Source organism: Nyctereutes procyonoides, unplaced genomic scaffold (genome assembly GCF_905146905.1).
Source record: "Nyctereutes procyonoides isolate TBG_1078 unplaced genomic scaffold, NYPRO_anot_genome, whole genome shotgun sequence".
In the NCBI taxonomy this organism is placed as follows: Eukaryota; Metazoa; Chordata; class Mammalia; order Carnivora; family Canidae; genus Nyctereutes; species Nyctereutes procyonoides.
The window spans coordinates 34,581,550-34,601,547 of NW_026575133.1; the positions used below are offsets into that span (position 1 = coordinate 34,581,550).

The following is a 19,998-nucleotide window of genomic DNA, read 5'->3' on the forward strand; positions in this document are numbered from 1 at the left end:
CCTCCTGAGCGGGCCTGCAGCCGGAAGCTCCAGCTGGAGTCACAGAGTCACCCCCCAGCTGTTTGGGGAGCCTGGGGTTCGCCGCCGAGGTTCTAGGAAGGGCTGCGTAGGTCAGCAGCGGTCTCTGGGAGGCCCGGCTCCCCGCCGCTCCGCCTTCCGAGGCGAGGGCTGCCCTGGGTGCTCGGGACTGCTGGGCCCGGGGGCTGCGCTGTGGCTACAGGATGTCCGGAGAGGCCCGGGCCCTGCTGCAGGTCGGGGTCCTGAGGCGAGCGCTGAGGTTCCTCCTGCCCTGGGATGCCAGGCAGTCCCCCGTGCAGCATGCCCGGGTGCTAGCCGCAGGTCGGGGCCAGCCCAGCCACCTGGGCTCTAGGGGCCCTTGCGGGGCCTGGTGGCGTCGGGGCCTGCGCCCATGCCGGGGACTGGCCGGGACCCAGGTGTCCCTTCTGCAGCCGCACATCTCTTCCCCATTCAGCGGGCAGTAAGCAGGCACTGCCTTCTGGTGGGGACGCAGACACCAGACACTGGTGTCCTGCCCACACGTCCCCCAGGCCCCAGGGAGAGCTCAGGGCACCGGGGCTGCACCCAAGACTGCCCCCTCCTCTAGGCCCCACGCCCCCCTGATGCTGCCTGGCCAGCCGGGGCCCGACGCAGGTGAGCAGCAGAAGGCATCTGGGGAGCAGGCCTCGCCCGCACAGGGCCAGTGTCCACCAGGAGCGAGGGCCCCGTCCGAGCCGAGGGACGCAGGAACAGCCCTCCGGGGGGCCGTGGGACTTCCCCGCCACCTGCCCGGGGCACGCCGGGCGCCAGCCCTTGGAGGCGGCCCTGGCTGCCAGCGTGTGGGGACGTGGTCGCAGGAACTGCTGCGGTCGGCTTGTGACCGCTGGGGAACATGCCAGAGGCCACGTACAGAGACCCCAGAGCGCAAAGACGAGGACCCCGATGACGTCCCAAGCCCCTGAGCCCGGCCCTCGGATCGTCCGCCTCGGGATTCCGGGTCCTAGGTCACAAACACAGCCGTGCAGCCCGAGGAAACCTTGACGCCTTCGTGTAAGGATCGTGCGGAGACCCGCAGCTCCGTACTGCCGCGCGTCAGGTTGCCCCAGACCTGGGCCCTGATCACGTCGCGGTTTCTGTGGGCCGGGGGTGTGCCTGCAGCGCCCACAGAGGGTCTCGGGATGGCAAGGTGTCGGCCCAGAGCCCGCTGCAGGGGGGAGCTTCGTGGAGCTGCTTGGTGGCGGCTGGCGTCTCCCGGAGCGAGGGAAGGGGGCGGCAGCCGCCGTGGTTGGGGGTGCACCTGGGGTGTCCTGCTGTCGTTTCCTCGACGGTCCCCTTTGCTGGGAGGGAGCCCCGGCACAGCCCCCGCTCCTGGCAGAGAAGCTGCGAGCACACGCTAAGGACCCTGGGGGGTGGGTGGGGGGCATGTGCAGGGACTGGATGAGCCGCTTGGGGGCCTGTGGAGGGTGGGGAGGGGGTGGCGGCCCGGGGCTCCCACTACCGGGGGTCCCGCGCTGTGGGGTGGGCCGGGAGGAGGTCTTCAGGCCCATGGTGGGAGGGCGAACCAGAGACCCAGGTTTTGAACCAGCGAAGGATGAAGATTTAGAATCTTTGGAGGTGCTGGGTCACTGGTCACAGGGTCACGGGTCACAGGAGTCGGGGAGGGGGTGCCGCAGGACGGTGGTGCCAAGTGAGGCCGCCCGGGGGCGCTGCGGAACTGGGAGAAGGACTGGCTTAGGTCCCCGTGGTTTCGGGAGGTCACGGGACTCCCAGCAAGAGAACTGGCTTTGTTCAGGGACGTGCCTTGACTTGGGCTGGCGGTTCTCAGTTCCACCGCGGGCCTCAGTCGCAGGACAGATTGTGGCCCACGGAGCCGCGCTGGCCCCGGGTCCCCCCCAGCAGCCAGAGGGGGGCCCAGCGTCCTGGTCCCGCAGGCCGCGGGGCACCTGCTCCTGGGCAAGGCCGTGTCTGGGACTCTCCAGATGCGGGGACACTGCGGGGGGAGGTCCCGCAGCTCAGCCTGGCCCGCGGCGGGCAGGACGGGCAGGAGCAGCCTCCCCCGGGGCCACCCCAGCGCTGACGGTGGACAGCCAGGCGGCCACCCAGCAGGTCCCTGAGCCCACACCACTCTCAGGTCCCCTGAGCGAGGGTGCTCCCAGCTGCTCTTGGCCTCTGCATCAGCTGCCAAGCCCTGGAACGGGGGACCATGCAAAGTGTGTGGCCGGCCCCGCGGGGGTGGGGTGGTCGGTGAGGGCCTGGGCCGCGGGGGGCGGTCAGCGGGACACCGTCAGGGAGCACGGACTGCGTGGAGTGGGCGACGGGTCCTGGAAGTCGGGTCTCCCGTTCCCCCGCTGAAAGGTTCCAGCTGAAGGACCTCCCGGGCGGGGCTGGGTCGGGGCCACGGTCGGTTCCCCTAGAGAAGCGGGTCGCGCTCCTCTGAGATGCGGCGTGGAGTCCGCGTGGTCCTCGCACATCCCAGAGGCACGTGTCACTGTCCTGCGTTAGGACCAGGAGCCTGAGCTTCAAAGGGAGGAGGTGGTGGGCCGGGAGGGCCGCCCCGAGGTGGGGGTGGGGGGCACACGGGGGCGCCCCAGGCCCGGCAGGCCCAGGGCGCTCTGCTCACTGCGGCACAGGCACGGATCCTTCCCCGGTGATGTAGGTTGATTTTTTTTTTTTCCCAAATAAAGATAATACCAGCTCCTGATAGGAATGTGTCCCCCAAGTACTGCTCTAGAGCCTTCCTTGTGCCACGTTCCAGCCCACGAAGCTTCCCCGCACTGATCTCTCTCCCGAGTTTTCTTTCCTTTTTGAGGGGCAGGGGGTGCCTCTATCCTCGCCATGGCTCCCTAAAACCACTCCCGAGCCGCTGGGCGGTTCTCTCCCGTAGGCCTCCGCGTCCCGCAGGAGCGGGCCCGTTTCACGGCGGACGTCAGGCCCCAGCGGGGCTGAGATCCGTGCTCCACGGGCTGTGACGTCCTCTCCGACCACTCAGCTTGTCCCTTCGGGTGCTGACCCTCCCGTCCCTGTGGTGGCCGGTCCAGCATCGTCGTTAGACCGGAGGTTCTGCCCCGAGCACCTGCCTTAGGAGAGGGGCCTACCCCGGGGAGTCCCCGAGAGAGTGGGGAGCACCCGGGGACGGGCTGGCCCGCCCAGGACACGGCCCGAGGGACCCGAGGACCTGGAGGGGCTCCTGGCAGCCTGGGGCACCGCACACAAGCCCACGGCCACCCTCCTGCCGTCCTCAAGTGTCCCCTCTCCCCACGACCCCACCAGAGCCCATGCTCGAGGCCACTGCCGGCCCCTTTCTGAATGTCACTCCACCTGCCCGACTGCTCCCTCCTCTGTCCCCGAAATGCTGCTGTGTCCCAGGGTCTGCCCTCAGCCCCACGGTGGGTGCGACTGCCACTCGTCACCCCCTTGGGTGCACGTGGTGGGAGAGGCTGTGCGTCCCCAGCGCGTGTCCTCGGCCCGGCCGGCATGAGCCCCTCCCCGGCTCTCGCTTATCTCTGGCCAAGTGCCTGGAATGTTCCAGATGTGCCCTCCTTCGTCAGCACGGGTGGTCCCTGAGGAGCCACGGTGACGGGAGGCCCACCCCGCCGCCCGCCCGCCCGCCCGCCTGCCCGCGGCACGAATGAGAAACAGCCCTCGTTCAAAATGCGGATCTCACAGGGGTTGTGGCCGGACCGTGACTTAGCCCGTGGCCCGGAAAGCGGCCCCGGGGAGGGTGCTGTGGCCTGGGGCTGGCGGGGCCGGGACCGGAAGCCAGGACGTGGCCACGGTGTCACGCGGTGGCGAGGCCCGGCGGGGGCGGTGACTCACAGGGCAGCTGGTGCACGAGAGCCTGGGGCTGGCGGGCAAGACGCGACAAGGGGGAGCCGGGTCGGGTGGGATCCCGGTGCCACGCTGCGGGGAACAGGGGTCCGAGGCAGGGACGTGGGGGCTGCAGGGCTGGGAGCGGGGCAGCGGGGGGCCAGGCCAGGCTGCCGCCGGGGCAGTGCTGGGGACGTGGCCGTCGCCCCCCTCATGGCAGGGGGTGCACCCAGAGGGCCCCCGGGAGGCCCGTGGCCGCAGAGCTGCGGGCGAGTCTGAGACCAGGGCCCGGGGCGGGAGAGGACGGGGTAGCTGGGCCCGGGGACGGCCTCCTGGGGCCTGGTGGACCCGCTCTCGTGGGGGCTGTGCAGGGCGCTAGGGCAGGACTGCGGGGCGCCCTGGGTGCCCCCCTCGGGGTTGCTGCTGCAGCACCCGGGCCTGCTCCCTGCACGGTGGGGCGGGGCTTCCAGGTCACAAGATCCTGGGCTCTGCGGATCCCGCTTAGCCCTGGTGCCAGCCCCGCCATCCCGGGGACCCTGGCGTCCTGACCGTGTGGGGGGCCGGGCCATCTCCCAGGACGAGGGCTCTGGAGCACAGAGCAGCTGACGGGATGTGGGTGACCTGGCGGTGGGGCATGGGGCCGGGTTCTCCCCCCACCCCGGGTACAGCGGGGCTCTGGGCCTGGGCCCGGCCGGCGGCTGAGCGGGCCTGTCCTCTCCTGGCCCGCGTGAGGCCATGATCGGCAGAGACCGTTCCGACCCTGGGGCTGCCCCGTCAGCTGGGTGGTGCGGGATCGTGAGCCTGGACCCAGCCTTGGTCTCAGAGGCTGCCTCACTCCCACCGCCCGCCACCCAGTCGTCCCCTGGGGACCCCCAAGTGGAGGCCAGGCCTCACTCCCTCCTCCGGGCCCCCCCCCATGCCCATCACCTCTGCTGCACCTGTTGCTAGTGGTTGTTCTCAGCCCCCTGCCCTTGGTCATCCCAAACTGGCCGCCGCCACGTACCCCTGCCTTCGCCCCAGCCTGGGATGGGGGCCACTGCTGAGGAGGGCCCAGAGCGAGCGTGGTGACAAGTGGCCTCCTCTGCTGTGGTGTTGGAGGGTCAGCGGGGAAGGAGCAGAGGGCCCAGGGCCCCGGGAGGGTGGGGCGGCTGCTGCAGGGAAGGACCTGGGGCCTCTGAGGGCAGAGCTGGGAGTGGCCGGAGCGCAGAGGGACGGCCTTCAGCCCCTCGGCACCCGGTCGGAGGACAGGCCCTGCACGCTCCAGACCCCAGCGCGGGGGAGCCCAGTGCACGCGGAAGATGCGTTGGGTGAACAGGCCGGGAGGCTGTTTGCAGAGTGGAGGTTTAATGGGACAATCGCGGTGACCCTATTGCAGTGGTCCCCCGGGGTAGCCCAGCTCGGGCTGCCGGGGCCCCCAGGCCTCTCCCCGCACGGTGGGCCTAAAAAGAGCACCAGCACCACCTGCTCTCTTCCCTTGGGGTGTTACAGCCACGAGGCAGACTGTCCTGTCCCACTTCCCCTAGGGCCCGGGACCCCGTGTTCCCTGAGGGGCTAAGGCTTTCCGGGGACCCCTCCCCAGGGAGGTCCGCCCTTTCCTCAGCGTCCCCTGACTCTACACTACGGGCGTGTCTGCGTCCTCGTCCTTCTGCCAGGGGCCAACTGAGGCTGCCGACCCCAGGGGCGGGGTGCGGGGCTCCGCGGGGTGGAGGCGCGCTGTGGGGACGGCGCAGCCTGGGCTTCCCGGCAGGCGTAAGGCACAGTGTGGCGGTCGCCGTGGGACTGCAGGGCTGTCACCCCAAGGGCAGTGCCCGGCGGTCAGTGTCGAGACAGGGAGGCATGGCGTGCGGCGGCCGCTCGGGGCCTGCAGTGCAAGAGAGCCGGGGGGACCAGGTCCACGGGCAGTGCCGGCCACGAGGAGGTCCCTGGAGAGCCCGCGGGAGGGTGCGTGGGCCCCGGCGGAGCTCAGGCCCAGGGCCGAGGCACAGTCAGGGCGGGCCCGGGCCGCAGAAGGCACAATCGTGGCGTCTGGGAGGTCAGGCCTAGGCCGACACGTTGACGTCCCTGAGAGAAATGGTGCTGCTGGGGGCCTCGTCCCCGAGCAGCAGGGCCGGCGCGTCTGCATCCACCCCCGAGTCCGCTGCGGCACCGGCCTGCTCCGCGCTGGGCTCGGCGCCGGGGCCCAGGCCCTGGGACAGGATCTGCTGGATGGTCCTGCGCAGGTTGGGGTGCAGCCGGCCCTGCGTCTGGTAAAACACCTCCAGGGCAAAGGACTTGAGCGCGCCGGTGCAGAGGTCCTCGTACAGCGGGATGGTGTACATGCGGGACATCTGGGGACGGGGGCACACTGAGGCCCGGCCCCCCCCGCGCTGCCCCCAGCCCCACCCTAGAGGACTTCTGCAGGGGCGGAGGGGGGCCCCCCGGACAGCCCCGGGCCAGGCCACACCGTGCTCCCAGCCCTCCCAGCCCCCCGAGGACGGGTGGGGTGCAGGCTCGTCAGTGCTGTGCGCCCCCAGGGGCAGCCCAGGCCCCGCCTCTCCCGCGCCCCGTTCTGCTGGATGCCCAGCCCGTGAGGTAGAACCAGGCGGCCGTACCTGGCTCTCGAGGAACCGCCGGACCCGGTGGAGGTCGGGGTAGTAGTCGTTGCGGACCACGATCTGCAGCCAGCGGATGCGGATCTCGGCGTTCATCGAGTCCAGCAGGGAGGAGTAGCACTTGGACAGGCTCATCACCACCTCTGCGGGGCCACGGGCAGGTCAGGGCCGGCAGACACCCCCCCGCAGGTCCCCCCCCCAGCCTCGGGACCCACCCTGGGGCAGCGGGGACCCATCCAGGAGCCGGTCCAGGAAGAGCGCCGTCTGGAAGGTCCTCCACTTGGAGATGTCGATGGCACTGGCCGAGGCGGCCGCCTGGTCCAGAGGCTCCGCGGTCCAGAGCTGGAAGAGGGCCTCCACCGGCCGAGTCAGGCTGGATCCCTGAGACAGGTCCGGCTCGGCCAGCGGCGGGCCCGTGGCGTTGAGCCAGCGCTCGAACTCCAGCCCTGCGGGGGAGAGGCCATCCTGCGGTGCCCACGCAAGCCGGCCTGCCCGGGAGCCCGCGGGCTGAGGGCGTCCCTGGGTGGGACCGTCCAGGGCCGGGGAGCCCCAGGGCAGAGGCGGTCAGGGGAGGCCGGGGTCGGCTCCAGCACCTGCCACCTCAAGCCTCAGGAGCGGCTCCGTGGGAGGCCCGGGGACGCACTGGTGACGGGGGTCCCCTGCCCGTCGCGCCTCTCGTGGGTACCCGACAGCCGGGCACTCTGAAGCCGAATCGGTGCCGGGGTGTGGAGGGGGGCTAATGGAAGGAGGGGTGTGGGGGCTGGCCGGCAGCCCGCCGATGAACCCACAGTCCTGCTCTAAAGCCCTGGGCCGCTCGGGCTGAGCAGGCGCTGTCTGCTCCCCACCCCAAAAGCGTCTGGTGCACCTACCAAGACTTCCAAGACAGTCCCCCCACCCAGACTGTCGCCCGCCCCGGCCCCAGCCACACCTCACTGCTCCCTAGCAAGTCTTGGCCTCTCCCCAGACATCAGACCCTTCCGGGCTCCCCTCTGGTCTCAAGCCCTTGGACCCCCCGAGACGTCTTTACATGCATCACACGGTGGGGGGGGGCAGCCAGCCTCAGGCAGCTCTGAGGCACACCTCCCTCTGCCCAAGCCACCCTGCCCCGGGCCCTTCGCACGTCCTGCCTGGCTCAGCCTGTTCACCACGCGCCCCCTCCTCCGGGAAGCCTCCCGGGCCCCGTCAGGACGGGAAGCACCCTCTCCTCCCTGCGCCGTGGCGTCCCAGCCTGAGGCTCACAGCATCCAGCTAGGGTTGGCTGGAGGAGGGAGGGCTGAAGCCAGGGGCCTTTCCCGGGGGCAGAAGCGGCCGTAGAGCGCCCCCCACCCCTCCGCACAGCCGCGGCTCCCCCGGGGGTCGAGGGCCAGAGGTCACGGACACGCGGCCGGCAGCGGGCCTCACCTGCCCGGCAGTCCACGCTCTGCTCCTTCAGCTCTGGGAAGAAGCTCAGGAAGGAGTCCAACAGGTCCTGGGCGACCACGCTGGTGAACTTGTACTTCTCCACGTAGGCCTGCGCGGGTCGGGGCGTCAGCAGGCCCGGGGGCTGGGCACACCGCCCCACACCAGAGCGGCACCCACGGGGCCACGTGGGCCTTGCCGGGCGGCTGAAACCCCGGGAGGGAGCTAGAGGGAGCAGGCGGTGCCGCGCACTGCTGCTCTCAGGGTGCCCGACTCCCCGCCACGCCACCTCCGGCGGGGGGCGCTCAGGGTGGGCGGAGGGCAGGGCCTGCCCCGGGGAGAGGGGTGCTCACTCGGAGAAAGTCGTCAAAGCGCTGGGGGTCTCCGCAGAGCTGGGACAGGTAGTACACGAAGCAGTAGCCCTTCTCGTAAGTAAACAGGTTCATCAGGTGGCTGGGATTCACCCCTGCAAGGGGGACACGGCTCTGGGCGGCGCCCCTGCCCTCCCGGGCCCGGGGGGGGGGTCCTCACATATCCCGGAGGCCCAGGGGGTGCCCGCACATCGTGGTGGCCGGCGCTCAGAGCCCGTGGGAGGCAGGGGCAGGCTGGGGGAGCCCCAGGGAGGCCTTCTGAGGGCTGGGGGCACCCGGCGCTGCCGTGATCCAGACAGGGGCAGCGAGGGGCGGAGGGGAGGTCCCGCGGGGCGACGTCTGCAGGGCCCAGGGCGGGGCCCGGCGGGAGTGGGTACCTGGCTCCAGCTTGACCTGCAGCTTGCTCACTGGGCTGTCCTCTCCGAGGAGCTTCATCTGCCTGTGTAGGGCATCCAGGCGGAAGGCCGTCTCCAGACAGGTGAAGGCAGCCCCTGGACAGGGGCGGGGCGACGGGGGCGGGAGGGGGCAGGGGCGGCCTGAGCGCCGGGCAGATTCGAGGCTGCCCGCCCGGCCGCCCCCTGCCTGAGCCCTGCGGCGCTGACCCAAGGCCGTCCTGCTGGACACACGCGTGGCAGGGGACCCCACCCCGGGCACAGGCTGGGCTCTTGGCCCCTTGGTGGCGCCGCCCGCCCCGTCCGCCCCAGGCCGGCTGCGGGCAGTACCGTAGGTCTCAGTGGTAATACGGCGCTGGGCGTAGGTGGCCAGGCCCTCGCTCAACCACATCTCCTCCCACGTGGCGTTGGTGACGGCGTTGCCGAACCAGCTGTGGGCCACCTCGTGGATGACGTCGATGACCAGGAACTCGTCGCTCTCCAGGATAGAGGAGATGATGAAGGTGAGGCAGGGGTTCTCCATGGCCACGATGGGGAAGGAGGGGGGCAGGAAGACGATGTCGTACCTGCCCGGGGCGCGAGAGCGGGCAGGTGACCGTGAGAGGCGGCCCCAGGTCCTCGGGAGGCTGGGAGTTGTCCTCTGAGCCCCGTGCGGCCAGCCCGGCTCCCGGTGCCCCAGGACCTACCTGCCCCACATGTAGGGCCCGTACAGCCGCTCCGCCGCGCTCAGCCACTGCTCCACCGCACCCGCCAGCTTGCTGGTAGCCGTGGGCAGGAGGCACGGCTCGGCCCACACGCGGCTCCTAGCACGGGCGGAGACGGTGGGCAGAGGCCGACGGGCCCCCGCCCCGCACACCAGCGGGCCCCCCCTCCGCGTCTGCCCCCAACGCCGCCCGCAGCTCGGGAAGCGCCCAGCCTGCCGCCCGCTGGCCCACCTCCCTCGAGCGCACACCCTTCCCACGGCCACGGCCAAGCCCCAGGCTGAGGGGTTCCTCCTGTCGCCAAGTTGAGAAAATGCACGCGAGCCTGCAGGTGCCTGGGGCTGTGGCGTGGCCCCCGCAGGAGGTCGAGGGCCCCAGCTTCTGGTCTAGGGGTGGGTGGGGTGCGAGGAGCCCAGCAGGGATGGCCTGGGGGACGGGCAGGGCCGGTCCCCGCGGTGTGGGGGTCCCCACAGGCCTCACGCCCAGCCCGTGGTGGGACTTCCCCAGGGCTGGGGCCGCGGGCAGCAGTGGCCACAGGGAGCGAGGGGCAGTGGCCCTACCTAGGCCCGATGTCTGCCGGCTGCAGGTCCCCGGCCACGAGGGCCACGAGGTAGGCGGGCACAGGGTGTTCCATGTGGAAGCGGTAGACGCCCTCCTCCTCCACGTAGCTGCTCTGCGTGGCGCTCATCAGCACCTGCACCCCCGACGGCGCCTGCGTGGCAGGAGGCCCACCCGTCAGGGCAGCCGCATCCTTTATGGGGAACCCCACGCTCTGACCCCCACAGCTCAGGTCAGGGCACCCCACATCCCCCATCAGGGCACCCCACGTCCATGACGGGAAATCCCGACCTGCTGTCGGGGTGACCCGTCTTCCGTGGCAACTCCGCGGAAGGGAGCCCACGACCTGGGCCCGGGAGCCACATCCCTGGCAGGCCGCCCCCCGCCCCCGCCCTGCACGGGGCTCCCTTCGGAGGAGGCAGGCCGGCCCGGCGCACGCTGACCTTGACGACGGCAGAGTAGGTGCACTTGACCGCGGGCGTGTCGAAGCAGGGGAAGAAGGAGCGGTTGCACACTGAGTGGCCCTGGGTGAAGACGAAGGGCTTGGCGTTGCCGTAGGTCAGCTCGGGGTCCAGCCACCAGATCTGCGGGGGCGGTGGGCAGGGCCGGTCAGCAGCCAGCGCCGGGGGTCGGGCCTGCCCATCCCCATCGCAGCGGGGCCGTGGCCCCTCTCCCCGGCGCGGCACAGAGAGCGGCACGTGGGGACGCCAGGACCCCCTGCCACCCATGCCTTGCTTCAGGAAGCTGCACAGGTTTCCTGGAGAGAGCAGGGCCTTAGCAGCGGCCCCAAACCTGTGGTCCCTGGAGCAAACTGGATTGTTCCTTGTCCACTTCAGCGACCCAGTACACAAGGGTCCTCCCAGGGCCGTGGCGGAAGGATGCCCCTGCCCCGGCCAGCCTCCGCCAGGGACGGGTCCGTGGAGTCCACGGCTGCTGGCCACGGGCAGCGGCTCATGCCAAGATCACAGGCGTGGTGGGCGCCACACCCGGGGGCTCCTTCCATGCCAAGACCACAGGCCCCAGACCCCCGTGGATTCCCGGGCCTGGCAGGGCGACCCGTCCGGTTCCGGCCAGACTCCTGCCAGGGTTCACAGGCTTCTTTAAAACTTCCTCTGGCTCAAGGTCTCCATCCCCTCACTATGGGAAGCCTGCAGGGGGATGGTCTTTCTCCGCTGACCTCCCGGCTGCCCCCGATGTGCAGAAGGCCCGCCCGGGGAGCCCGTTCAAAACTGCAGCCTCGTGGGCCCCACCCCAGAGCTTCCCGGGGCACGGCCCAGGAGTCTGCATTAAGGAGCCTCTGCAGTGGGTCCTTGGTCCACACTGGGGACAGGTCCCCGCAGTCCCCAGACCCTGTCAACCTCACGTTCCCCTCTCACACCTGCTCCCCGACTCCTCCCTTCCCTGGGGCCCTCCCCAGGCTGCGCCCAGCTCAGGCCTCCTGTTCCCACCACCCTTGTCCACCTCTCAGCCTGGCCAGCACTGGTCTGTCTGCCTGCCCTTTGCCTAGCAGAGACCAGTGGGGTCCCCAGTCCTCCCTGGGGCACAGTAGCTGGGGGGCTAGTGGAGGATGCCATGGACTCCAGACGCCGCAGAAGAAATCTGTTCTTGCTGGGGTCGGGTTGGGGCGGGGGGATTCAGGAATGGGATGCAAGAGACATCCCAGAGTCTGCAGCACCCCAGACTGCCCGTGGAGGTGTGGGGACCCATGCCCAGGCAGCTGCACCCTCGCCTGGCACACAAGCAGGCTTAGGGATCTAGGCCTGAGTTCTAGACAAGCCACGGAGAGGACAGGACTCCATGCACCAGCCCTGAGCTCTGTGGTGTTCATGCGTGATGGTGGTTGCTCGGGGTCAGACGCCAAACCGTCTGTCATCTGCAAGTGCTCCAGCTGCACTATCCGTGGGGACCATGACACCCCTCCCTGCTCCAGCCACCCAGGTCATAGAAGGCCCAGGGACAGTGGCCGCTTTTGCCGGCCTCACCCTCTATCCCCAGCAGCCTGCGGGGGGGGGGGGTCCTGGCCCCACCATCCCACCGGTCGTGGACTTGAGTGGACGAGACGCAAGGGCTCCAAGCTCACAGATGGAGGCCAGGGAGAAGCACATCTCTTTGTTCTCGCCGCCGTGCTGGGAGGCATATATGCCACCTGTCAGAGCCCCAGGTGACCTGAGCAGGAGGCAGGGGCCAACCCAGCAGGCCGGCAGGCAGCACACCCGTGGGAGCTCGGGCTAGGAAGTGAGGCGGCGGGGGGGGGGGGGGGGCTGCCGAGGGTTCCTGGGGATCGGGCAGGAAGCACGGACACGGGTGTGTGTCTGGTCTGGGCTCTTCCCACCTTGGTCGATGACCTGGCCCGATGCCACCTACACCCCCCTGTCACGTGCATGCTCGGGGCAGTGACAGCTGGAACCTCCCAGGGCCTCCCAGAGCGGGGGAGAGTCGTGTCACTTGTGTGTGGTCCCCATGGGAACCCGGGGAACCCCAGGCTGCAGAGATGAAAGGCCCTGCTGCATCCTCAAGGCCTCACCACGCCGCCTGACCTGAGCCACCTGGGCTTTCCGGGAGAGCCTGCTGGAATTCGGGGGCACCTGCCAGTCCTCACCCGGGGGCGGGGGGGCCCTCTCTGGCTCTGGCCCGAGTCCCCTGAAGAGCTGGGCCACACGCGGGCGTCCGCCCCGGCACCACCCAGCGGCCTGCCCCAGCGCCAGGTGCAGCCGCGGGGAAGCCCTGAACGGCTGGGGGAGGAGCCTCCGCCCCCCCTCCCCCCGGGCCGGCACCAGGACGCGCACCCGCCGGGACTCCGGGGCGGGGGGGGGTCCTCTCCGCAGGCGCCCCCCCCCCAGCGGCCCCGCGGACTCACGGCGGGGGCGTCGGTCGAGGTGTAGCGCAGGATGACCTGGAAGGGCTGGTGCGCCTGCAGCTCGGGCGGCAGCGTGACGGTGAGCGACGAGCCGTAGTCGGTGAACGGGTCCACGCGGAAGGCCAGCGGGCGGCAGGCGGGCTCGGCGCCCGGCGCCTCGGGGAAGGCGGGCAGCGGGGGCGGCGGCGCGGGCCCGGGCCCCGCGGCGGCGGCGAAGGCGAAGGCGCAGGGCGGCTCGGCGGCGGCGGCGGCGGGGGCGCGGCGGAAGGCGGCCGAGTGCAGGCGCAGGGCCGGGTGCGCGTCGAGCACGAGCGCGCGGGGCGCGGGCCGCAGCGCGCACAGCTCGAGCACCAGGCAGCCCGCCAGCTCGCGCGCCTCGGGCCGCAGCTCCAGGCCCAGCTGCAGGTGGCGGAGGCGGAAGAGCTGCGCGCTGGAGGCCGAGGCCACGTCCAGGGCGGGCGGCGGCTCGGGCGGCGGGCGGGCGGGCGCGGCCTCGGCCCCGGGCGCCTTGCAGCAGCAGCACTGCGCCGCCATGGCCGCCGCGCTAGGTGAAATCCATGGGCGGCGGCCGCGCCGGGCCGCGGGGAGCGGGCGAGGGGCGCCGGGCGCCGGGCGGCGGCGGCGGCGGCGGCGGCGGCGGGGCGCGGGCACAACAGGAAGTCGCGCCGGGAGCCGCCCGGCCCGGCCCCGTGCCGCGCACCGCCCCGCTCGGGCTCCGCTCGGCCGCCGCCGGGGGCGCTGTGCGCGGGGCCGGGCCGGGAGCCGGGGCCGCCGCGCTCGGGAGCGGGGCCGCGGGGCGCGGGGCGCGGGCGCGGGGGGCGGCGGCGAGGGAGCCCGAGCCGGGCAGCTGAGGGTCCGGCGCTCCACGAGGGGCCGCGGGCCGGGGGCTGTGCGCACGGGGCGCGGGGGCGGTGGCGAAGGATCCGTGCGCGGGGCAGCCGAGGTCCGGGCGCTCCACGAGGGGCCGGGGGCCGGGGCCGGGGGCTGTGCGCACGGGGGCGCGGGGGTCGGCGGCGAGGGAGCCGTGCGCGGGGGTCCGAGGGCGCGGGGCGCGGAGAAGGAGCCCCAGCCGGGCAGCCAAAGTCCAGGCGCTCCACGAGGGGCCGGGGGCCGGGGGGCTGTGCGCACGGGGCGCGGGGGTCGGCGGCGAGGGAGCCGTGCGCGGGGGTCCGAGGGCGCGGGGCGCGGAGAAGGAGCCCCAGCCGGGCAGCCAAAGTCCAGGCGCTCCACGAGGGGCCGGGGGCCGGGGGCTGTGCTCACGGGAGCGGGTGCGCGAGCTGGCGAAGGAGCCATGCGCGGGGGACCGGGGCGCGGGGGGCGGCGGCGAGGGAGCCCGAGCCGGGCAGCTGAGAGTCCGGGCGCTCCACGAGAGGCCGCGGGCCGGGGGGCTGTGCGCACGGGGGCGCGGGGGGCGGTGGCGAAGGATCCGTGCGCGGGGCAGCCGAGGTCCGGGCGCTCCACGAGGGGCCGGGGGCCGGGGGCCGGGGGCTGTGCGCACGGGGGCGCGGGGGTCGGCGGCGAGGGAGCCGTGCGCGGGGGTCCGAGGGCGCGGGGCGCGGAGAAGGAGCCCAGCCGGGCAGCCAAAGTCCAGGCGCTCCACGAGGGGCCGGGGGCCGGGGGGCTGTGCGCACGGGGGCGCGGGGGTCGGCGGCGAGGGAGCCGTGCGCGGGGGTCCGAGGGCGCGGGGCGCGGAGAAGGAGCCCCAGCCGGGCAGCCAAAGTCCAGGCGCTCCACGAGGGGCCGGGGGCCGGGGGGCTGTGCTCACGGGAGCGGGTGCGCGAGCTGGCGAAGGAGCCATGCGCGGGGGACCGGGGCGCGGGGGGCGGCGGCGAGGGAGCCCGAGCCGGGCAGCTGAGAGTCCGGGCGCTCCACGAGAGGCCGCGGGCCGGGGGCTGTGCGCACGGGGGCGCGGGGGGCGGTGGCGAAGGATCCGTGCGCGGGGCAGCCGAGGTCCGGGCGCTCCACGAGGGGCCGGGGGCCGGGGGCCGGGGGCTGTGCGCACGGGGGCGCGGGGGTCGGCGGCGAGGGAGCCGTGCGCGGGGGTCCGAGGGCGCGGGGCGCGGAGAAGGAGCCCCAGCCGGGCAGCCAAAGTCCAGGCGCTCCACGAGGGGCCGGGGGCCGGGGGCTGTGCGCACGGGGCGCGGGGGTCGGCGGCGAGGGAGCCGTGCGCGGGGGTCCGAGGGCGCGGGGCGCGGAGAAGGAGCCCCAGCCGGGCAGCCAAAGTCCAGGCGCTCCACGAGGGGCCGGGGGCCGGGGGGCTGTGCTCACGGGAGCGGGTGCGCGAGCTGGCGAAGGAGCCATGCGCGGGGGACCGGGGGCGCGGGGGCGGCGGCGAGGGAGCCCGAGCCGGGCAGCTGAGGGTCCGGGCGCTCCACGAGGGGCCGTGGGCCGGGGGGCTGTGCGCACGGGGGCGGGGGGCGGCGGCGAGGGAGCCGTGCGCGGGGGTCCGAGGGCGCGGGCGCGGTGAGGAAGGAGCCCGAGCCGGGCAGCCTAAGTCCAGGCGCTCCACGAGGGGCCGGGGGCCGGGGGGCTGTGCGCACGGGGGCGCGGGGGGCGGTGGAGAAGGATCCGTGCGCGGGGGGACCGGGGGCGCGGGGCGCTCCATGAGGGGCCGGCGGAGCTGTGCGCACGGGAGCGGGGCGCAGGGCGCCGGGGGCGGTGGCGAAGGAGCTGATGTGACCTCCAGGTGTCTCTGAACCTGGCCCAGCTGTCGCCCGTGCACCTGTTCCCCAGAGCCAGCTCGGCCCGTGGGGGTGTCCCATCACAGCTGCTGTGGCATGCTGCGCAAACGCGTGGACCCAGGGCCTGCAAATGGCTCAGCTCCAAGCCACCGCAGCCTCGCCTGCCGAGTGCAGACAGCGGCACAGCTTCCACACGGGAAAGGGGTGATGGCAAGGTGACTGAGCCCGAGGGGCGTGGGGAGAGCAGACAGGCCCTGCACAAACATGAGGGTTGGCTTGGCTGCAGCGAGCTGCAGGCGGGTCAGCCAGGGGCACGTGGGCCTGGGAGCTGCGGTCTGGTGATGCTGCGGGGGGCTGGGTGCCCACCTACAAGGTGTGGTACATGCTTGCAGCCAGGGGCAGCGGAGGGTGTCATGCCTGTCACAGAACCCAGGTGCAGGTGTAACGCGTGGGCAAGGGGCCCTTTCACGACCATCCTGGTGCCTCACTCACAAAGTGTGAGCTTCCCGTCCCCACAACTTGGGCTCCGCTGGATCAGAGTTTTGTTTTGTTTCAAAAGTTTTATTTATTTATTCATGAGAAGCATAGAGAGAGGCAGAGATCCAGGCAGAGGGAGAAGCAGGCCCCATGCAGGGAGCCCGAAGTGGGACTCGATCCCAGGACCCTGGGGTCACGCCCTGGGATGAGGGTGGATGCTCAACCGCTGAGCCACCCAGGGGCTGGCCACTGGATCAGAGGTTTGGTTCCCAGGTAAGATGCTTCTACCAGGGACACGCGTGTTCCCCTGGACGGCAGGCTGAGACACCCTGACCATGTTGGGCCCCTCGGGCCGCTAAGGCAACAGGCAAGTCGGGGGCTGCTGTGCTGGGTGCAGTGAGTGATCCTGACTTTCAAGGAGCCCCGGGGCGTGGCTGCCGCTCAGTGGGGCTGAGAGGAGGTGGAGGAGCTGGAGGCCACAGCCCCAGTGCATGCAGGGCTGCTCAGGGCCCTTCAGGAGGCGGCTCAGGTCACCTCACCAGGAAAGGCCAGGCTCAGCAAGGTGCTGGCTGGAAAGAACGGGAAATATTAAGCACTAATTATGATATTTTATTAATTGCCTTGTTATGTATAGAGTAGTACCTATTAACCAGGGGCTGTACTACCTGTAATTCACAGTATAACCCAGTTTCTCTTTTTTCCCTTCCTGCTACCTGGTTTAAGGGGTGTTGATGGTGATGAATCTAGTACAGTCTCTAGGCCGTAGGACGCAGGGGAGGGGTGTCTGGACCAGGAGAGGAATCAACACGCTCAGACATACAGGGGCCGGTGCATCTCTGACATGACCGGGGCTGCAGGATGTTAAGCCGGGGTGGGTGCTGTTGTTGAGACTGGGAGGGCAGCAAGGCACAGGCGTGGAGAGCCCCAAGGGCACCCATGCCAGGCTGGCATGAGGCAGCCTCACATCCTGGCCTGTGTGTTGCAGAGTTACAAGTCTGGGTCCCAGGCCCGACTCTGAGAAGGGACCACTGTGAGGTTTGGGGAAAGCCCGATGGCTGGAGCAGGAGGCAGGCAGCCAGGATGGGGCAGGGTGGGTCTCCGGGACGTCCCCATCTCCTGGCTCCCTGGCCTTGCTCTCCGGATTGAATACTTTCCTGCCTAAAAGTCCTCAAGTGGTTTTGATTTTCCTGACCAAGGCCTGTCTGGTAAACCTGACCGGGAAGGGATGCTTCCAGTGCCCTCGGGGGACACACCCCTGCAGTCCGTCCATGGAGACAGAAACACTCGAGCTGCATGTCCGGAAGAAGCAGAAAATGAAAACTGCAACAGTAAAGAAAGATAAAACCCCGCCAGTCAGCGCGGCAACTACCTCCAGCTCCATGCGCCCTGCTCGGGGCGGGGTCCTCCCCGGGGGTGAAGGTCTAGGGCTCACTCTGGGGCTCATCTCCGGTTCCGGAGCCCTGTCCCGAGGGCTCCCCGGTCGGCGACGGCTGGGGCAGGGACTGCAGGGTCGCCTCGTACTGCTGCAGCTGAGACCAGAAACCCGGGTTGGGCTCGGCCACCGGACGGGCGCTCTTCACCGCCTGCGTACAGAGGCGGAGGCTGAACGCGGCGCCGCAGGGTGCTCCCTCCGCGCCGCTAACGGCAGCCCACCCGGGAGGCCCGGCCTTCACCCCCACCCCGACCCCGCTCTGGAGGCCAGGCCCACCTGGGAGATCCTAACACCCGGAGGCGCCTCCACCCGGGGACCCGCCCCTCCTGAGGAGCCCGTACCCCCTCCCCGGGAGGCCAGGCCCACCTGCAGATCCCAACACCCGGAGGCTCCCCCACCCAGGGACCCGGCCCTCCTGCGGAGCCCCTCCCCGCCCCCCCCAGGCCAGGCCCACCTGCAGCCCCTGACACCCGGAGGTCCTCCACCCGGGCACCCGGCGCACCTGCGGAGCCCCTCCCCGCCCCCCCAGGCCAGGCCCACCTGCAGCCCCTGACACCCGGAGGTCCTCCACCCGGGCACCCGGCGCACCTGCGGAGCCCCTCCCCGCCCCCCCAGGCCAGGCCCACCTGCAGCCCCTGACACCCGGAGGCCCCCCACCCAGGCACCCGGCGCACCTGCGGAGCCCCTCCCCCCCCCCCGGAGGCCAGGCCCACCTGCAGCCCCTGACACCCGGAGGCCCCCCACCCAGGCACCCGGCGCACCTGCGGAGCCCCTCCCCCACCCCCCCCCGGAGGCCAGGCCCACCTGCAGCCCCCGACACCCCGAGGCCCCCCACCCGGGCACCCGGCGCACCTGCGGAGCCCCTCCCCGCCCCCTCCCCCTGAGGCCAGGCCCACCTGCAGATCCTGACACCTGGAGGCTCCTCCCACCCGGGGACCCGGCCCACTTGGGGATCCCGTCCCCTGCCCCTCCCCGGGAGGCCAGGCCCACCTGCAGCCCCTGACACCCGGAGGCCCCCACCCAGGCACCCGGCGCACCTGCGGAGCCCCTCCCCCACCCCCACAGGCCAGGCCCACCTGCAGCCCCTGACACCCGGAGGTCCCCCACCCGGGCACCCGGCGCACCTGCGGAGCCCCTCCCCGCCCCCCCAGGCCAGGCCCACCTGCAGCCCCTGACACCCGGAGGCCCCCCACCCAGGCACCCGGCGCACCTGCGGAGCCCCTCCCCCCCCCGGAGGCCAGGCCCACCTGCAGCCCCTGACACCCGGAGGCCCCCCACCCAGGCACCCGGCGCACCTGCGGAGCCCCTCCCCCCCCCCCCCCCCCCCCCCCCCCCGGAGGCCAGGCCCACCTGCAGCCCCTGACACCCGGAGGCCCCCCACCCAGGCACCCGGCGCACCTGCGGAGCCCCTCCCCCCCCCCCCCCCCCGGAGGCCAGGCCCACCTGCAGCCCCTGACACCCGGAGGCCCCCCACCCAGGCACCCGGCGCACCTGCGGAGCCCCTCCCCCACCCCCCCCCGGAGGCCAGGCCCACCTGCAGCCCCCGACACCCCGAGGCCCCCCACCCGGGCACCCGGCGCACCTGCGGAGCCCCTCCCCGCCCCCTCCCCCTGAGGCCAGGCCCACCTGCAGATCCTGACACCTGGAGGCTCCTCCCACCCGGGGACCCGGCCCACTTGGGGATCCCGTCCCCTGCCCCTCCCCGGGAGGCCAGGCCCACCTGCAGCCCCTGACACCCGGAGGCCCCCCACCCAGGCACCCGGCGCACCTGCGGAGCCCCTCCCCCACCCCCACCCCCACAGGCCAGGCCCACCTGCAGCCCCTGACACCCGGAGGTCCCCCACCCGGGCACCCGGCGCACCTGCGGAGCCCCTCCCCGCCCCCCCAGGCCAGGCCCACCTGCAGCCCCTGACACCCGGAGGCCCCCCACCCAGGCACCCGGCGCACCTGCGGAGCCCCTCCCCCCCCCCGGAGGCCAGGCCCACCTGCAGCCCCTGACACCCGGAGGCCCCCCACCCAGGCACCCGGCGCACCTGCGGAGCCCCTCCCCCCCCCCCCCCCCCGAGGCCAGGCCCACCTGCAGCCCCTGACACCCGGAGGCCCCCCACCCAGGCACCCGGCGCACCTGCGGAGCCCCTCCCCCACCCCACCCCGGAGGCCAGGCCCACCTGCAGCCCCCGACACCCCGAGGCGCCCCACCCGGGCACCCGGCGCGGCGCACCGCACCTGGAAGGCCCGCGCCAGGCTGAGGCCGCGGTGCCGCATGAGGTAGGCGGTGCAGACGGCGGCCGAGCGGCTGCGGCCGTTCTTGCAGTAGACCAGGCAGGCGCCGCCCGCGCGCACCGCGGCCTCCATGGCGGCGCAGGTGGGCTCCAGGTGCGCCAGCAGGTCCTCGGCCGGGTCGTCGAACACGGGCACGCGCAGCTCGGCCACGCCGGGCGCGGCCGGGCCGGGCTGCTGGCGCGAGACGTTGACGCACAGGGTGACCCCCGCGCGCGCCAGCAGGGCCGGGGAGGCCGCGGCGCGCGCGCTCCCCAGGAAGAGGGACGGGGCGACGCGCGCGAACGGCGGCGGCGCGGGCGAGGCGGCCCCGGGGAGGTCGCGGCCGGCGGGTCCCGGGCGCATGCTGGGCGGCCCGCCGGGCACCCCGGGTCCTAAGGGCCGAGGGGCCCTCCGATTGGCCGGCCGGGCGGCGCTCGCCCTCCGATTGGCCGGGGCGGGCGGGCGGCCCGGGGC

General features: G+C 72.6%; 4 protein-coding genes across 6 annotated transcripts in view; 1 reads left to right on the forward strand and 3 right to left on the reverse strand.

Moving 5' to 3' along the window:
• Positions 1-5,128: 5,128 nt before the first annotated feature.
• RNPEPL1 (arginyl aminopeptidase like 1) lies at positions 5,129-13,285 on the reverse strand. Of its 2 annotated transcripts, none has more exons than XM_055300587.1 (11): positions 12,673-13,285; positions 10,259-10,399; positions 9,818-9,951; positions 9,243-9,359; positions 8,887-9,122; positions 8,542-8,655; positions 8,147-8,259; positions 7,797-7,905; positions 6,611-6,841; positions 6,396-6,538; positions 5,129-6,131 (listed from the first exon to the last, which is right to left on the reverse strand). In XM_055300587.1, exons 1-11 carry the CDS (start codon positions 13,204-13,206, stop codon positions 5,844-5,846), a joined length of 2,160 nt encoding a protein of 719 aa, XP_055156562.1. In that variant the 5' UTR covers positions 13,207-13,285; the 3' UTR covers positions 5,129-5,843. The 2 variants fall into 2 exon arrangements, with proteins under 2 accessions (XP_055156562.1, XP_055156561.1); XM_055300586.1 differs by having other exon boundaries at positions 9,818-9,969.
• The window catches only part of ANKMY1 (ankyrin repeat and MYND domain containing 1), a 43,706-nt gene continuing 36,375 nt past the window's right edge, over positions 12,668-19,998 (forward strand). The window contains 1 exon segment of the mRNA XM_055300585.1: positions 12,668-12,751. The gene's annotated coding sequence lies outside the window, so the exon portion shown is untranslated.
• LOC129523152 (basic proline-rich protein-like) lies at positions 13,217-15,828 on the reverse strand. The gene is made up of 2 exons (XM_055345774.1): positions 15,736-15,828; positions 13,217-15,202 (listed from the first exon to the last, which is right to left on the reverse strand). Exons 1-2 carry the CDS (start codon positions 15,826-15,828, stop codon positions 13,217-13,219), a joined length of 2,079 nt encoding a protein of 692 aa, XP_055201749.1.
• DUSP28 (dual specificity phosphatase 28) lies at positions 15,688-19,887 on the reverse strand. 2 transcript variants are annotated; one of them, XR_008661226.1, is made up of 3 exons: positions 19,489-19,887; positions 17,200-17,413; positions 15,688-16,399 (listed from the first exon to the last, which is right to left on the reverse strand). XR_008661226.1 is itself a non-coding variant. In XM_055300595.1 (3 exons), exons 1-3 carry the CDS (start codon positions 19,885-19,887, stop codon positions 16,999-17,001), a joined length of 702 nt encoding a protein of 233 aa, XP_055156570.1. In that variant the 3' UTR covers positions 15,688-16,998. The 2 variants fall into 2 exon arrangements, 1 of the variants encoding a protein (XP_055156570.1); XM_055300595.1 differs by having other exon boundaries at positions 15,688-17,150; positions 17,263-17,413.

Coding starts and splice junctions, on each gene's coding strand:
- RNPEPL1 (XM_055300586.1), bottom strand. CDS start 13,206: ATGGCGGCGCAGTGCTGCTGCTGCAAGGCGCCCGGGGCCGAGGCCGCG. Junction 8,656..8,886: donor TATTACCACTGAGACCTACG/GTACTGCCCGCA, acceptor GCCCCTGTCCAG/GGGCTGCCTTCACCTGTCTG. Junction 6,842..7,796: donor GAGCGTGGACTGCCGGGCAG/GTGAGGCCCGCT, acceptor TCTCCCCCGCAG/GGCTGGAGTTCGAGCGCTGG.
- LOC129523152 (XM_055345774.1), bottom strand. CDS start 15,828: ATGGTCGTGAAAGGGCCCCTTGCCCACGCGTTACACCTGCACCTGGGT. Junction 15,203..15,735: donor CTGCCCCTGGCTGCAAGCAT/GTACCACACCTT, acceptor CCGTGCGCACAG/CCCCCCGGCCCCCGGCCCCT.
- DUSP28 (XM_055300595.1), bottom strand. CDS start 19,887: ATGCGCCCGGGACCCGCCGGCCGCGACCTCCCCGGGGCCGCCTCGCCC. Junction 17,414..19,488: donor GCCTGGCGCGGGCCTTCCAG/GTGCGGTGCGCC, acceptor CTCTGTACGCAG/GCGGTGAAGAGCGCCCGTCC. Junction 17,151..17,262: donor AACCGGAGATGAGCCCCAGA/GTGAGCCCTAGA, acceptor TTACTGTTGCAG/TTTTCATTTTCTGCTTCTTC.